We start from the raw sequence: 18,007 nt of genomic DNA, 5'->3' as shown, positions 1-18,007 counted from the left end.
TCAACTACACATAAAGTCTTCCACCAGCAGACGCTTTTCAAATCGTAAGCATCAAAGAGATCATTGATGCTTTCTTCCTCCTTGAGGTTTAGGAGATAGTCCTCTTGGAGCAAGGGAGGCAGTAAGTTCACAAATGGTCCTTCTAGATTGGAAGGAATTGGGTCCTCAGTCTGCTGTAAAAGGTTGGCGAGGGAGGCCAGAGGAGAAAAGGTTTGTCATAGAAATCAAGCAATCACTATGTCCTGAGTTGGTTGAAGCCAAGTCTTTGGAAGTGGGCTTAGGGATATTCCCTTTGTGGCCTGGCTGTTTGCTTTCATTGGACTGTGTGTTTCAGTCTCTTCTGGACACAAATAAACCTCAATGGGTCCTTGGGTACTTGCCAAATGTATTTATAGGCTCTCTATTGGGTCAGGCACTTCAAGTCATGTTTCTGGAGGGGCTTTCACAACTATTAACAGTTTGGTCTTTAAGGCCACTAATTTTTCAAATATCCTGATATGTAACATAAGCTAACCTTTGATTCTCTGAATCCTCCGTTAGCAGTTTGAGGTCCAGGGTGCAGCTTTGGATCAGTTCATCTAATTTCTTCTCTTCCTGACTGAGCTCGGTCACTTTTGACAGGCCTTGACACTAGGCCAGTGTGCCCCTGTCCTCAGATAGACTGCAGCCCATCCACTGCACGTTGTTTTCAGACTTCTTAATGAGGTGGATGCCTTCCAGGACTTTGTTGATGTTATAAATCCTTCCCTTGCACCTTCAGCACCTCTCCTGCCTTGTTCAGATCTGAGACCCCCATCAGGTGATTGGCTCAGTAGTTAAATGAACTTCTTGGTGAGTAGACCAAGGGATGTATCATACCGTGTTTTTTCTAAGGGAGATTTTGGAATCTGGGGGCTATCTGGACTTCGGAATGCAGCTCTTCCTTTGTCCTTGGGGGTTTTAAAACCACGTGAGAGTACTGCCGATGGCTTTCTCCTAGCTCCAGCCTGCTGCTGCTGTAAGGGAGTTTCCGAAACCAGCCTGGCCCCGGGGTAGGGGGAGAGGCCAGGGTGCCGGCTAGAGAGTGGGCCCGGAGGGCCGAGCGGACCGGCGGTGCCGGGCGAGGGCGTGCGCCCGCGGAGTCAGGCGGGGTGCTGCGGAGAGGAGACGGAGGGTGGCCGCGCCGGGGGGCGGGTGTGAGTACACCAGGAAGCGGTCCCAAGCCAGGGAGCCGGCGAGCAAGAGGAAGTGGGTGCCCCCTCTCCCCTTCCAGCGCCTCCTCCCGCAGCCGCCCCCTCCCCAGTCACAAGCGCGTCCTCCGCGCACCTGTGCGAAACGTCACCGGCGGGTCCGGGGGAGAGGAACAAACCCAGGAGGCGGGACGGGAACACAGATGCCCCGCCCTCCGTTGACAGGGGGCGGAGAAGGGGACAGGGCGGGGGAAGGAAGGGACAAGGGGAGAGGCGGGTCAAGGGCAGGCCCCGGCCGGCGAGGAAGGCTCAGGCGCTCGGCCATCCAGGCACCGCCGCTGCCACCGCCGGGATGCGCCCAGGCCGGGCCACCAACCCACGATCCCCTCACCCCTAGACAGCCCACAACCCGGCCGGCTGAAGAAGACTCTTGAGATTTCTTTGGACAGCAAAGAGATCAAACCAGTCAATCCTAAAGGAAATCAACCCTGAACATTCATTGGAAGGACTGATGCTGAAGCTAAAGCTCCAATACTTCAGTCACCTGATGCAAAGCGCAGACTCATTGGAAAAGACCCTGACGCTGGGAAAGAGTGAGGGCAAGAGGGGAAGGGGTTGACAAAGGATGAGATGGTTGGAATGCATCACTGACTCAATGAACATGAGTCTGAGTAAACTCCTCCTGGAGATAGTGAAGGACAGGGAAGCCTGGCTGTGCTGCAACCGGTGGATTTGCAAAGAGTCGGACACGACTTAGTAACTGAACAACAACAATATGTAAAATAGATAGCCAGTGGGAATTTGCTGTGTGATACAGGGAGCTCAATCCAGTGTTCTGTGACAACCTAGAGGGGTGAGATGGGGGTGAGAAATGGGAGGAAGGTTCAAGAGGGAGGGCACTTATGTATACCTGTGGCTGATTCATGTTGATGTATGGCAGAAACCAGCACAATATTGTAAAGCAATTATCCTCCAATTAAAATTTTAAAAAATAACAAAAGGCCAGAATAGAGAGGGAGAGGCAATGAGGAAGTAAAGCAAAAAGAGCCATCAGTCTCGCAAAACATCTCAGGGAACGGCTAGCCTTTGGAAGCGATGTGTCAATCTCTTCTTCTCACAGGCAACAGAGTCAGATTATCTCCCTGTGATCTGAACAAATGTCCTTTGGCAGGGTCGTCTGAGGCAGGCCATTTAAAGTGAAAGTGTTAGTCACTCAGTGTCCGACTCTTTGGGACCCAATGGACTGCAGCCAACCAGGCTCCTCTGTCCATGGAATTCTCCAGGCAACAATACCCGAGTAGATTGCCATTTCCTTCTCCAGGGGATCCTCCCCACCCAAGGATCGAACCTGGGTCTCTGACATTGCAGGCAGACTCTTCACCAACTGAGCCATCAGGGAAGCTTATGTATCAATTTGAAGAAAGAGCAAGTACAGATAAGAAGATGGCTCAGGCCAGACCTGTCAGGAACAAGGTTTTTGAGTCCTCCAGGGGTCAAGGGCTTGTCATTATATATGACTATAATAACAAAAGCAATGAAAAGCAAGTCAAAGAAACAGTTTTAACATGGAGTCAAAATTGGCTTCTCCTGCAACATTGGCACCAGCAAAGGCTGAGTGATTCAGACCTCCTAACAGAGATCCAAGTGCTCTAGGATTCTTCAACTTAAGTACCTAATGAGTGGAGGTGGTGCAGGGATGGGTAGAAGGCTCAGAGCAGTCAAGGACCAAAGATGAAAATGCACCAGACCCCTTTACTGCAGAGGAGAGTTCACATTTAAGTGTCTGCTTTTCTTAAAAGGAAGCACATTCCATGCCTAGCCACACAACCTTACACCAAGCCCTTGACCCCTGGTGGACTCAAAAACCTTGTTCCTGGCAGGTCTGGCCTGGGCCATCCTCTTATCTGTACTTGCTCCTTCTTCAAACTGAATCAGGAATCCCAGTGCAGGAGGAGCTGCAGAAGACACTAAAAGCAATCTTAGCCAGGAAAAAGTCTTCTATCATGGGGTCGCAAACAGTCGGACACGACTGAGTGACTAAGCACAACAACAATAACAACAACGCAGCAAAAGTGACAGGCACGGGGGTCTGGTCTCACCTCACCTCCCGCAAGTTGTCACTTAGGCACAAGGGGCGGGGCTTTGGGATCTGTCCAACCAGGAGGACGCTGAGGCAGATGGGCGGGGCGATGTCCCGCTACGTGGACTTCCTTTCTTTTTCGCATTGCGCAGGTTTCGTGTTCTGTCTGGTTCACTGCCCTGGTCATTCTCCTGCATCTTCTGTCGCTCTGGTGGTTGTCTCTGGGAGGGACTCAGACAGTCCCAGGAGACCTGGAAATGGTGAGTGTGCTGACCAGGGCATCGGACGCCGCGGTAGGACAAGTGGGAAACGGCGGAAACCCGCCATTTTGACCTGGCCCCTCGTGTTCACCCCTGGAGTGTGCAGATACGCGTTGTCTGGGGCTGCGCTCGGATCTCAGTCCCCTCGGGTTCTCAGCGGGGTTGCTGGCCGGCAGCCGGGTCCCCGGGCGTCCAATCTTGTCACTTCCGGAAGAAACTTCCGCCCCGGAGCCTCTGCCCGCTGGCTCTGCGCCTGCAGACCCTCTTCTCCCCTAGATTGTGCGCTGACCACGTGCACGGTCTTCAGGGGACAATCGGGACATGTCCAGGGTTCTGTCGTGGGATTAGCTGTTGTCTGAGGGGTTCCAGACCATCTTTTCTGCAGGAAGGAGAGGGGGAGCGCCGGCTTTCCTCTGAGTTTTCCGAATATTTGGGAAGTGGACTCTTAAAATTGAACACCTTAGCCCTCTAGAGCAGCTTTGTAGGACTGGCAATGAATCGTTAAATTTCCAGATCGCTCCCTTCATTCTCAAAGTCGATTTCGCCTCTCTGATTCAAATTACTTATCAGCTGTTTGTCTCTGCGTTGCATTTAAACACAAGCAATGTTCTAACTGTTCATCCTGTTTGCGGAGTCGTGGATGGCATGTTTGCAAGGGGCGGGGCGGGGCGGGGGCGGTCTGTAGATATTTTACCTGAGTGACAAGCCGCGAAAATAACCACTGGGAAGTAGGTTGTATGAAATCCTTTCCGTTCCCGATTTTTTTTTTTTTTTTGGATTGAGAACGTATATCCTAGAAGAAGTCCTTTCGTGGAGGATTTTTTTTTTTTTTTTAATTCATCTATTCATTTTTGGCTGTGCTGGGCCTCTGCCTCTGCGCGGGCCCTTCTCCAGTAGCGGAAAGCGGGGGCCTTTCTTGGCTGCATTGCTCGAGCTTCTCATTGCAGTGGTCACCCGGGCCGCCTCGGAGCAGGGGTCTCAGGGCAGGTGAGCCCAGTAGTTGGCTCCGGTCTCTAGAGCACTGTCTTAGTAGCTCCTCCGCATGTGGGATCGTCCCAGAATAGGAATGGAACCGATGTCTCCTGTCTACCTCTGAGCCACCGGGGAGCCCACCTAGAGGATTTTTTGAAAACTTTTCTGGATCTACCCTGTCAGTCACTATGTTAACTCCCGTTCAAAAGATTTAGTCCTTAATTTGAGTTTCTTTTTTTTTTTTTTCAATAGTGTAAAATGTATTTAATTAATAGAACCTGGTAAGAACTAAGAGAGGTTAATTTCAGGGGGGAATAAATTCTAGTATTACATTCCATTTGTGAACAGTTTTTGTTTGACTATTTTTTATTCCCTGAATGAGTCTGGTGATTTATTTTGGACTGTACTGTTGGTTGATTTCAAATGGCATTATAGGATTTAGACTTGCAGACTAAAAGTATTCAAGTATAATTAATTATGTAGAAAATAAACTTGCCCTGGAAATATTAATTGATATATATTTTCTGAAAGGAATAGATACTTGGGGTTTTCTGGGTGGAGTAGTAAAAGTGACTTGTAGTTTTCTTCTCTCATTTCTACATAAACATTGGATTTGAGTGATTTTCCTGAATTAGTCAGACAGGGTTTGTATATTTAAAATTTCAGTAGTGGTAGAGAGCCCTTTAAATGGAGAGCAGAGCCTGAGGTCAGTGTTTTCAGGCTAAGGCCCCCTTGGAGCCTTCAAGGGGAAGTACTTGAAGGTACTCATATACTTGGAATCATACCGTTTATAGCTTTGTCAGATTGACTTCTTTCAGTTAGCAATATACTTTTGAGCTTTCCTGGTGTGTTTTCATAGCTTGATTTCTTTCCTGGTGGCTCAGTAGTAAAGAATCCACCTGCCAAAGATTGAAGGCGGGAGGAGAAGGGGATGACTGAGGAGGAGATGGTGAAGGACAGGGAAGCCTGGTGTGCTGCAGTCCATGGGGTCACCAAGAGTCTGACACGACTGAGCAGCTGAACAACAATTTCATCATGTGGATATACTGCTGATTATTTGACTCTTGCAAGATATCTTGCTTACCTTTCAACTCATGACAGTTGTGAATAAAGCTCTACAGGTATTTATGTGCGGGTTCTGTGTGAAAATGAGTCAACCTTATTTGGACAAATAACAGTGTGATTGTGGGCCTTAATTTACATATTGAGTATATTTTGTTTTGAAAGAAAGCTCCTATCTTCCATGGTAAGGGTACCAAATTCCATTCCCCCCATGTTAGGGCATCCCTGGTGGCTCAGTGGTAAAGAACCCACCTGCCAATGCAGGGGACCCAGGTTCAATCCCTGGGTTGGGAGGACCCCTTGGAGTAGGAAATATCAGTACACTCCAGTATTCTTGCCTAGAGAATTCCATGGACAGAGGAGCCTGGTGGGCTACAGTCCATAGGTTCACAAAGGGTCAGACTCACTTGAGTGACTACACTTTCACTTTTATAATTGCTTTGCAATGTTACAATTCTGTACAACAACACGAATCAGCTATATGTACACATATATCACCTCCATAGAAGAGACATTTTTTTATTTTAATGGTGTGAAATTTTACATTTTTTTCTTTTACAGACCTTGTGTTTGTTGTTATATTTGAAAATTCATCACCAAACCTACGGTGACCTAGAGTTCATCCTATGATATGTTCCAGAAGTTTGTTACTTTTGAATCTTAAAAAACATTTTCTCATTTATTTACGTATTATTTGGCTGTGCCAGGTCTTAGTTTCGACATGTGGAATCTTGTTCCCTGACCAGGAATTGAATTCGAGCCCCCTGCATTTGGGAACATGAAGTCTTAGCCACTGGACGACCAGGGAAGTCCCACTTATGCATTTTACATTTAGATCTGTGATACGTTTTCAGGGTTTTTTGGTGAGATGTATAAATCCTGTGTCTACATTTGTTTTGTTTGTGTGTGTGTTTTTGTGAATATCCATTATTTCCAGCCATGTTTGTTAAAAAGATTTTGTTTGAATTGCCTTTCCTTCGTTGTCCAAGTTCACTGTGGATCTATAGGAGAACAACTGATTTTCTTTCAGTCTCGGGAACTCCAGTTATCTATTGTTGGAGAAACTTTCAGATGTTTCACAGAGATAAGTGAAGTGTAGAAGTAAGTGTTAGTCACTCGTCCAGCTGTTTGGGACCCCATGGACTGTAGCCTGCCAGGCTCCTTTATCCATGGGATTCCCCAGGCAAGAATATTGGAGTGGGTAGCCATTTCCTTTTTCAGGGGAATCTTCCCAAACCCGGGATTGAACCCACATCTCCTGCATTGGCTGGCTGATTTTTTTACCATGTGAGCCACCTGGGAAGCCTAATTATGCCCTAGAGAATAAATATTTGCTTTTACCTACAGGATTCATGAATATCTTCTTTCACCAGGAATAGATATTCCCTCTGTTACTTATTTGTGGTTATAAGTGGGTGCTGGATTTTACAAAATCCTTTTAAATTTTCATTTCCCTCTCTGTTCCTTTCTGATACTAATAATTTCTATCTACCCTTGTAGTCTACTGACTAGATGTTTATCAGTGTTATTAATCTCATCAAAGATCTGGCTTAAATTTTTTTCTCCTTCAATTATATTAATTTCCTTTCTGATTTTTATAATTTATTCCACTTTCTTTCTGGTTTTATGCTCTTCTCTTTGTTGTTTCCTAAGATAAATGCTTGCATTATTGTTTACAAATCTTTGTTTTTTCTGAGTGTATTTGATGATGGCATAATTTTCTCTGTAGATACAGCTTTTGCATCATCCCACAGTTTGCTGCTACTGCTGCTAAGTCGCTTCAGTCATGTCCGACTCTGTGCGACCCCATAGACGGCAGCCCGCCAGGCTCCCCCGTCCCTGGGATTCTCAAGGCAAGAACGCTGGAGTGGGTTGCCATTTCCTTCTCCAATGCATGAAAGTGAAAAGTGAAAGTGAAGTCAGTCTTGTCCGACTCTTAGCGACCCCATGGACTGCAGCCTACCAGGCTCCTCTGTCCATGGGATTTTCCAGGCAAGAGTACTGGAGCGGGGTGCCATTGCCTTCTCCGATCCCACAGTTTAGCTCTACGTAAATTTTAATTTCTCTTGAGACTTCTTTCATCCCATTTATTGTTTAGAGATATGCTGTGGAACCTCTGTGTGTTAGGGGATTTTCCAACTCTTGCTTGTATTGATTGCTAGAGGAATGCCTTTGAGTTCTAAGAACATAGTTTATATGATTTTTGTTCTTTCAGATTTCTTAAGGTTTTTTTTTTTCTTTAATACTAGTTATTTATTTTTGGCTGTGCTGGGTCTTCCTTGCAGCACAGGCTTTCTCTACTTGTGGTGAGCAGGGGCTACTCTCTAGTTGCGGCGTGCAGGCTTCTCATTGCGGTGTCTTCTCTTGTGGAGCTCAGGCTGTAGGTGTGGGCGAGTTTTAGTAGTTGTGGTGGCGCACAGGCTTAGTTGCCCCGTCATCATGTGGGATCTTCCTGGACCAGGGATCAAACCTGCGTCCTCTCCATTGGCAGGTGGTTTCTCAACTACTAGACCGTCAGGGAAGCCCCTTAAGTTAGTTTTATGTTTCAGAAAGTTTTCTGTCTTGTTGAATGTTCCATGTGTATTTAAAAAGAATGTCAATTTTGCTTTCATTGCGTTGATCATTTCTTAGATTACAATTAAACTGAGTTGTTTCATGGTGCTGTTCAGTTCAATTTTTTTTTTCTTTTTAGGTTTTTGTTTTGTACTGGGATATAGCCAATTAACAACGTTGTGATAGTTTCAGGTGAACAGGGAAGGGACTGAGTCATATGTATACATGTACCTATTCTCTTCTAAACTCCCCTCCCATCCAGGCTGCTACATAACATTGAGCAAACTTTTATGTGCTATACAGTAGGTCTTTGTTGGTTATCCGTTTTAAATATAACAGTGTGTATATGTCCATCCCTAACTCTGTCTCCTCCCCTCACCCTCAACCATAAACTCATTCTGCGAGTCTGTTTCTGTTCTGTAAGTAAGTTCATTTGTATCATTTCTTTTTAGATTACACATGTAAGGGATATCATAAGATATTTCTCCTCTGTCTGACTTCACTCAGTATGACACTGTCTGCTGCTGCTAAGTCGGTTCAGTCGTGTCCGACTCTGTGCGACCCCATAGACGGCAGCCCACCAGGCTCCCCCGTCCCTGGGATTCTCCAGGCAAGATGACACTCTCTAGATCCATCCATGTTGCTACAGATGGCATTATTCCATTCTTTTTAATGGTGGAGTAATATTCCATTGAATATATGTACCACATCCTCTTTATCTGTTCCTCTGTCGATGAACATTTCGGTTGCTTCCATGTCTTGGCTATTGTTAAACAGTGCTGCAATGAACACTGGGGCACATGTATCTTTTCTAAAAATCATGTTTTTTCTCCAGATAATTGCCCAGGAGTCCTCCTTGCATTTTTCATGTCTTGCCTTATATAGTTTGCGGCTTTGTTGCTATGTATGTACATGTGAAAGACACTTTTTTGGAGAATGGACCTTTTTATCATTTTGTCAGCTTCCTTCTAATCTCTGTGTGTGTGTTGGTCTTTAAATACTTCGGTCCACTTGGTTCTTGCTTGTATTTTTTTGTTTTCCTGAAAAGAACTCCAAGTTGATTCTAGTCTTTGTTTCTCTATATCAAAAGTGTATTTCTACCTTCTGGCAGTATAGTCTCTTTGCCTTTGTTTTTGTTTTTGTTTTTTTTCTCTATTTGATTATAATACACTTTCATCTCCATTTTAGATGTTTTCATTTTTCTTGTTCAACTGAGATTCATCATTAGTATTAGGAAAATCTTACCGGTTGTTACTTATTTTTGTCTCTCTTCTCCTTCAGTTATTTTCATCGTATGTATCTAAGTCTTCTGTTAAAGAAGGTCATGTGAGGGTCATGGATATTGTATTCTATATTTTTTTTTGTCTTCATGCGAGACTGGTGAAACAGAGTTTTTTGGTAACAGGCTCTAAGAACAGAATATTTGGGGCATTTTTAAAAAGTCGTTTCTTTTCTCTTTTCCATTTTCAGGACACCAGTTTGCCCTTTGAATCAGTGCTGTCATGACTCTGGGAGGACTTGTTCATTTCAAGTTTCTTATTCTCCTCTTGTGACATGGCGAATCATGACTTCCAAATTCACAAATCCCAGACTAGATTGTCATCTGGCAGTGGCTGTAGTGGCTGCTTGGGAAACACTTGTTCCTGAAATTGCAGGATGGAGACTTCATGTCCTTTTGAAGGAAGCCAATGATGAAAGTCTTACATCTTTTATAATTATGAGAAAATTCACCATCAGAGTATTATGGACATTGGTGAACTCTGTTGTAAACTGTAGCTCTTAACCTATTACTTAAGGGCAGTAAGGCTCAGGGTGTACTGTTAAGAGTGTGATGAAAAGAGATTTTCCAGCACATAATTGCCCTATATGTTCTAAAATTTGGCTGGAAGCCGCCCTGAGGCACCTGAGTATAGGAATTTTGTGGTCTAGATTTTTTATTTTTTTAACTTACTGGATTTTCGCTCTGTGCACAGATTTTCTCTATGGCTTCTTGTGGTGGTTAGTTCTCTTGTTGCAGAGAGCACGGGGCTCTAGAATACAGGCTCAGTAGTTGTCGCCCACAGGCTTAGTTGCCCTGGGGCATGTGAGATCTTCTCTGACCAAGGACTGGACTTTTGTCTCCTGCTTTGGGAGCTTCCCTGGTGGCTCAGACACTAAAGAGTCTGCCTGCAGTGCAGGAGATGAGGGTTCGATCCCTGCGTCAGGAAGGACCCCGGAGACAGAAGTGGCAACCCACCCCAGTATTCTTGCCTGGAGAATTCCATGGACACAGGATTGTGGTGGGCTACAGTCCAAGGGATCGCAAAGAGTCAGACACGACTGAGCGAATAGCACTCCTGCATTGGCAGGCAGATTCCTAAATACTGAACCACCAGTATTCATAAACCGTGTACTGGAATATCACTTTTTAAAAAAATATATAATTTAGGAACCAGGAATGTCCCGAATGTATTATTGCTTCTTCCCCATAACTGAGGTCTAAGTTTGAAATCGCTTCCTACCTACATCAAGTTTTTTTTATAGAAAAAAAGGAAAAACAGACTCTGTGATAGTTATTACACAACTTAAAGGCAGTGCTTCTGCAGAAGAGTACTTACATTCAGGCAACTGCATGTGATTTCTTCTAAAAACTTGGAGGACCTTGGGACAGTATGGCCAGCTGGGCTTTGTTAAAAGTTTGAGTTCTGCAGGCCGCCTGGGCACTGATGTTAGGTGATAGAACTAGAAAACACTATCCAGTTTTTCGCTGCATTTTTATTCACTGAAACCTCATGCGGTCTGGATCCTCTGCCCCATGGGGTACTGTAAATTGTAGACCATAAGGAAGAATATGAAAGAATTTTTTCACAAGAACTAAATGATTCCTAAAATGGTATTTATTCCATCTGCGTAGGATTTCTAATGTTTCCCTACATTCTCTGGCTCTGCTATGATCGTGATAGGAGTAACACTATGACCACAGAAATGAAGTGTAAATGGTTTCATTTCTTCATGATCCTGTCAAATTATTGAGGAAATGTGGAGAGTAAGTTTTTCATGATCAAGTCATAGAATAACTCTTTATAAACAATAAAATAGTACATCACCCTCCTGTAAATGGAGTGTGGGTATCTAGTGCTGTCTCATGCATCTTACTGTTACATATTTTGGGTGCTTTAGGACTCATTGGCCTTTGAGGATGTGGCTGTAAACTTCACCCTGGATGAGTGGGTTTTACTGGATTCCTCACAGAGGAAACTCTACAGAGATGTGATGCGGGAAAACTTCAGGAATGTAGTCTCAGTAGGTAAGAATGAAGAATTCCTTCGCTTTGTCAATTAGAGAGCAAGTGTTTCTTATCCGTCTGTACTGTTCAGAGATGTGGAATGTGGAAAGAGAGGACACTGGTAAAGAAAGTAGGGGGGAAAAAAGAATTCCCTGGGAGTGCAGAGGTTAAGTATCAGCACTTTCACTGCCGTGGCCCTGGTTCAATCCCTGGTCAAGAAACTAAGATCCCACAAGATGTACAGGGAGGTGAAAAGAAAAAAAAAGAAACTGGGCGGTGTCAGAGTTCATTATGGACATAACATTCTATAATGTCTAATACTTTGGGATCTTTTTTCTGGGTCTGCATTTCAGAAGCAAAACAGGAAGATCAGGACATTGACGATCAGGACAAAAACCAGGAGAGAAAATTACGGTGAGCCATATGTATAGTACAAAGCATGTCTCATGTGAGAATCTTATGAAAACCTAAAAGGAAGCAAACAAAATAAATAGCTCCATCTTCAAATTTAGTTGTTTTTAGAAAATGTCTGCCTCAAATTTTCTTTAATGTGATATAAATGTTCTGTGTTTGAAATACAGTTTGTGTGCAGTCAGTATTCATAAAGCCTATATTTGAATATCACTTTTTAATAGAAAAGGGAAAGTCCTGTTAACAGCATTCAGTTTATTTGACTTCTACCAAGTCACACAAGATAGAAAACCTCACTATTCCTATAAATCATAATAAAGACAATAAATATAATGTAATTAAGGAAAAAAATCATTAATAGTATTCTCATGATTTACAGAAATCCCAAGGCAGAGAGACACTCCGAAAAGAAAGATATTAATTCCTCTGAAGAAAGCTTCAACCTTATTCCAACTCCCAATGTGAAGAGAACTCGTGATATAAAACCATGGGAATGCAGAGCATGTGGGAAAGTCTTCATGTATCATTCATCCCTTACTAGACACATGAAATGTCACATTGAAAACAGATCAGATCGCCGAAAGTACCGTGAGAAGGTATATAAATGTAAAGAATGTGGAATAGCATTCATTTTTCCTAGTGCTCTGAAAACCCATGAAAGGAGTCACACGGGGGAGAAACCCTATGAATGTAAGGAATGTGGCAAAGCCTTCGCGTGGCACACAACTTTTCGAAAACACATGGGAACACACACTGGAGATTTACCTTACAAGTGTCAGAAATGTGAGAAAGCGTTCATTTATCCCAGTCACCTACGAATGCATGAAAGCACTCATAAAGGACATAAGCCCTATAAATGTACAGAATGTGGAAAAACCTTTGAAAGTCCTGAAACTATTGAAATACATGAAAGGATTCACAGGGGAGAAAAACCTTACGAATGTAAGCAGTGTGGTAAAGCTTTCAAACGTTTGAGGTCCTTCCAGGCACACAAAAGACATCACACAGGAGAGACACCGTTTGTATGTAAAACATGCTCCAAAATATTGAATACTGCCTGGTCGCTTCGAAATCATGAAAGAATCCACACTGGAGAAAAACCATATAAGTGTAAGGAATGTGGCAAAGCCTTCTTATTGAATGTAACCCTTCAGAAACACATGATAACACACACTGGGGATGGACCTTATAAATGTAAAGAATGCAAGAGAGTATTCATTCATCCCAGTTCTTTTAAAGTACATGAAAGGAGTCACACTGGAGAGAAACCATATCAATGTGACCAGTGTGGTAAATGGTACCGGTATCCATCGTTTTTAAAAATACATCGAAGGACCCATAGTTGACAGCGGGGACATTTTGAATGTTTGGGAATGGGAAATAAAAGGGAAACCTTCTGTTCCACTTATGTTGACATGCATGAAAGAATTCACACTGGACAGAAACCTATCAATTTGATGGAAATGTCAGAAATCTTCTATTTGTGTATCAGTCATTCAAAGACCCACAAGACTACACACTGGACGGAAATCATATAAAATGTGAAGAATGTGGAAAAGGCTTTTCCAATCGTAGTTTCTGGATCCATAAAAGGATTTACTAGGTAAAACCTTATTTGTAAACAGCCTCAGAAATCCTTAAATTGGCTGATATCATTATATGGAAAAACTCCCATGGAGAAGATGTGTAAATGTAAATAACATGAGATAAATTGATAAAGTAATCCATGCTTAATGTACCAGAAAACCTTCAGCATGAAAGAGTTGTTTTATTTTTATTTATTAGTATTTTCTTTTGACCTCAACTTGGGACATATAGGATCTTAGTTCCCCAACCAGTGTTGGAAGTCATGCCCCTGCTGTGGAGGCTCGTTGCCTTAACCACTGGACTGCTGGGGAAGTCCCAAAGGAATTGTTTTTAAAATTTATAAATGTGTTGTGTTTACTAAAGATCTTTCTTCAAGTTTAACCTTAAATGGTGGATTTCTACTCATTTCAGAAAGGAATATTAATGTCAGTTATTTCTGTAAGTTATCTTTCAACCACAGTACATAAGGTTTAAAGGTAGTAATTTTTCCTTTACTCAGATAGTGATTTTTTTTTTCCTCTTTGGATGTAATAGGAAAGGATAACTTTGTTTCTTTTCTAGGCAAAGGGGGCCACAGCGGGCTAATGCCCTCAAAACCATGTGTTCCCACTTAGGGAAGAGACTGAGAAAGTTTTATAGTAATTGTTCAAAGAGGTTCACTTCATGGACATTCTTCTGACAGGTGGGTGATGAGGCAAGTTGGAATCAGCATCATCAACCTGAGGTCCAACTGGTCTGGGGTCTACCTGTTTGTGGGCAGCATGCCCTCCTTAATCATTAACTTCTCCCACCTGAGGGAGTTTCAGTTTCTGCAAAATAGCTCAAAGATATTGTTGTGTGTGCTCATTGATGGGGAATCAGGACCTTGCCCCAAGGCTGCTCTTGACTCTTTATCCCTGGTCTTGCACCCCCTCCCTTCCCTGATTAACAGCTGCTTGCCTCAGCCCACTGGAACTCAGGGAAGCTCATGGAAGCTGAGTGAAGGCTGTTTCCTGTAATCAAACAGATGGACACAGAAAGGCGTTGTCCCCAGGAGCCCCACAGGGTCCGGCTCAGTATCAGTGTGGCAGTTCCTAGATACATAATCTATTATATATATTGTACCCTTTTTTATGGGCTTCCCTGGTAGCTCAACTTGTAAAGAATCTGCCTGCAATGCAGGAGACCCCTGTTCAATTCCTGGGTCAGGAAGATCCCCTGGAGAAGGGATAGGCTATCCACTCCAGTATTCTTGGGCTTCCCTGGTGGCTCAGACAGTACAGAATCTGCCTGCAATGCAGGAGACCTGGGTTCGATCCCTGGGTTGGGATGATCCCCTGGAGGAGGGCATGGCAACCCACTCCAGTTGGTGGTGGTGAGTATAGGAGCCTTTTTCCATTTCCATTCTATTAATCACTTGGAATTAATATTATGTATGGCTAGGATGTCAAAGAGTATTGTTGCTAAGTCACTTCACTCGTTTCGACTCTGTGTGACCCCGTGGATGGCAGCCCACCAGGCTCCCCTGTCCCTGGGATTCTCCAGGCAAGAACACTGGAGTGGGTTGCCATTTCCTTCTCCAATGCATGAAAGAGAAAAGTGAAACTGAAGTCGCTCAGTCGTATCCAACTCTTAGCAACCCCATGGACTGCAGCCCACCAGGCTCCTCCGTCCATGGGATTTTCCAGGCAAGAGTACTGGAGTGGGGTGCCATTGCCTTCTTCGAATATTAGAACCTAGACTTTCTAAAATCCATCCTCTTTGTGGTTCCTTGTTAGCATTCACCAGTAGCTCACCTGTGTGTGATTTAAAAGCAAATGTAAAAAAGACATTGTTCAGATATTAGAGCCCCCACCCTGGGAGACAGACAGTTACACAGGAGCTTCAAGGACAGCATCTTCCAGCTTATTTTCCAAACTCCATGAACTTTTAGTGAAGAATATCATCAACACCAGCAACCAGTGTTTGATTTCCATTTTTATAGATGTATAGTTTCCCCCAATGTCTTCATAGCTTCCACATCAAAGATCCAGCCGAGTTTGAATTTTTTCTGTTAGGCTTCCTGTGTCCACAAGGAAAGTATTTCAGAGTTTTCTGGTTGGGAATGTCCTCTGATTCCACCCTTCTCTGGACTGTATTTTTGTTTCTCTCCTACATGTCAGTTTGCTTCTTCAGTGCGTTGTGCAGTGCCATTCTTGATCCGTTGTTTCCCTGTGAGAAGAAGCACCTTCCTTCTGTTAGGAAGGCCGTGGGTGTTTCCTCTTACTTGGAGCTGAACATTAACCTTCAATGTGTTTTTTATTGTATTTCCTGTTTGAATTTTTTTGTGAAACAGGTTTTGTCATTTCAAATATTTTACCGATATTCTGAACTGTTCATTAGCCAACAAGTTTGTTTTTCCTGTCCTCAGAGAATAAAGTACCCATTCAGAAAAACCATGCATTATTCCTCATTTAATCATTGATACAGTCTTGTCAGTTTTATCCTGTGAGTGAGTACAAGGTCAGCTGCTTTATCTTTGGGGCGTTTTCTTGCTTTCAGTTACAGTTTTCCTCATGAAACTAATTTCTTACTCTTTTGGGGGCTGTGCTGGGCCTTGATTGTTGCTCCTGGGCCTTCTCTAGTTGCGGCGAGCTGGGGCTACTCTCTAGCTGTGGTGTCGCACATCGCATTGCGGTGGTTTCTCTCGTTGTGGAGCATAGGCTCTAGGGTGCATGGGCTTCAGTATTTGTGACACATGGGCCCAGGTGCCCTGTGGCATGTGGAATCCTACCCGACCAGGGACAGAACCTGTGTCCTGTGCATTGGCAGGCAGATTCCCAACCACTGGACTACCAAGAAAGTCCCTCATTTCTTCTTATCTACAGAAGTTAAAAAGATTGTTTCAGTGCCATCTTGCCAGTGACCTCTAAGATCATAGCTCTAGTCAGATTCTAGGATGAAGTAAATTCTATTAATAATAAATTCTATTAAGAGTAACATGGAAACTTACATTCAGTTCAGTTCAGTCACTCAGTCGCATCTGACTCTTTGCAACCCCATGAATCGCAGCACGCCAGGCCTCCCTGTCCATCACCAGCTCCCGGAGTTCACTCAAACTCATGTCCATTGAGTCGGTGATGCCATCCAGCCATCTCAGCCTCTCATCCCCTTCTCCTCCTGCCCCCAATCCCTCCCAGCATCAGAGTCTTTTCCAGTGAGTCAACTCTTCGCATGAGGTGGCCAAAGTATTGGAGTTTCAGCTTCAGCATCAGTCCTTCCAATGAACACCCAGGACTGATCTCTTTTAGAATGGACTGCTTGGATCTCCTTGCAGTCCAAGGGACTCTCAAGAGTCTTCTCCAACACCACAGTTCAGAAGCATCAATTCTTTGGTGCTCAGCTTTCTTCACAGTCCAACTCTCACATACATACATGACCACTGGAAAAACCATAGCCTTGACTAGATGGACCTTTGTTGGCAAAGTAATGTCTCTGCTTTTTAATATGCTATCTAAGTTGGTCATAACTTTCCTTCCAAGGAGTAAGGGTCTTTTAATTTCATGGCTGCAATCACCATCTGCAGTGATTTTGGAGCCCCCAAAAATAAAGTCAGCCACTGTTTCCACTGTTTCCCCATCTATTTGCCATGAAGTGATGGGACCAGATGCCATGATCTTCATTTTCTGAATGTTGAGCTTTAAGCCAACTTTTTCACTCTCCACTTTCACTTTCATCAAGAGGCTTTTGAGTTCCTCTTCACTTTCTGCCATAAGGGTGGTGTCATCTGCATATCTGAGGTTATTGATATTTCTCCCGGCAATCTTGATTCCAGCTTGTGCTTCTTCCAGCCCAGCATTTCTCATGATGTACTCTGCATATAAGTTAAATAACCAGGGTGACAATATACAGCTTTGACGTACTCCTTTTCCTATTTGGAAGCAGTCTGTTGTTCCATGTCCAGTTCTAGCTGTTGCTTCCTGACCTGCATATAGGTTTCTCAAGAGGCAGATCAGGTGGTCTGGTATTCCCATCTCTTTCAGAATTTTCCACAGTTTATTGTGATCCACACAGTCAAAGGCTTTGGCATAGTCAATAAAGCAGAAATATATGTTTTTTCTGGAACTCTCTTGCTTTTTCGATGATCCAGCGGATGTTGGCAATTTGATCTCTGATTCCTCTGCCTTTTCTAAAACCAGCTTGAATATCTGGAAGTTCACGGTTCACGTATTGCTGAAGCCTGGCTTGGAGAATTTTGAGCATTACTTTACTAGTGTGTGAGTTGAGTGCAGTTGTGCGGTTACCATATGTAAAATAGATAGCCAATAGGAATTGCTGTGTGTCTCAGGAAACTCAGACAGGAGGTCTGTATCAACCTGGAGGGGTGGGATGGGGAGGAAGATGAGAGGGAGGTTCAAGAGGGTAGGGATATATGTATACCTATGGCTGATTCATGTTGAGGTTTGACAGAAAACAACAAAATTCTGTAAAGCAATTATCCTTCAATTAAATGTTTTTAAAAAGTAGAATTATAGGGTTAAAAAAAAAAAAAGTGATTACAGGACGTCCCTGGTGGCTCAGTGGTAAAGAAGTCACCTGCCAGTACAGAAGACACGGGTTCAATCCCTGGTCGGGAAAAATCCCACATGCCTTGGAGCAACTGAGCCCATGGGCCACAACTACCAAGCCC

The 18,007-nt window shown here is 43.8% G+C and overlaps 1 protein-coding gene and 1 pseudogene across 3 annotated transcripts; one reads left to right on the top strand and one right to left on the bottom strand.

Moving 5' to 3' along the window:
* LOC102287448 (transcription factor E2F3 pseudogene) lies at positions 1-1,494 on the bottom strand (annotated as a pseudogene).
* An 8,666-nt stretch (positions 1,495-10,160) lies between these two features.
* LOC102269284 (zinc finger protein 709) lies at positions 10,161-15,773 on the top strand. 3 transcript variants are annotated; one of them, XM_070373610.1, is made up of 5 exons: positions 10,161-11,121; positions 11,256-11,382; positions 11,715-11,775; positions 12,152-12,368; positions 13,265-15,773. In XM_070373610.1, exons 1-5 carry the CDS (start codon positions 11,113-11,115, stop codon positions 13,373-13,375), a joined length of 525 nt encoding a protein of 174 aa, XP_070229711.1. In that variant the 5' UTR covers positions 10,161-11,112; the 3' UTR covers positions 13,376-15,773. The 3 variants fall into 3 exon arrangements, with proteins under 3 accessions (XP_070229711.1, XP_070229712.1, XP_070229709.1); XM_070373611.1 differs by having other exon boundaries at positions 10,165-11,121; positions 13,921-15,773; XM_070373608.1 differs by having other exon boundaries at positions 10,184-11,121; positions 12,152-15,773.
* The last annotated feature ends 2,234 nt before the right edge of the window (positions 15,774-18,007 follow it).

Source organism: Bos mutus, chromosome 7 (assembly GCF_027580195.1).
Source record: "Bos mutus isolate GX-2022 chromosome 7, NWIPB_WYAK_1.1, whole genome shotgun sequence".
Classification (NCBI taxonomy): domain Eukaryota; kingdom Metazoa; phylum Chordata; class Mammalia; order Artiodactyla; family Bovidae; genus Bos; species Bos mutus.
The sequence above is the reverse complement of the archived record's forward strand: the minus strand, read 5'-3'. Positions and strand labels throughout refer to the sequence as shown.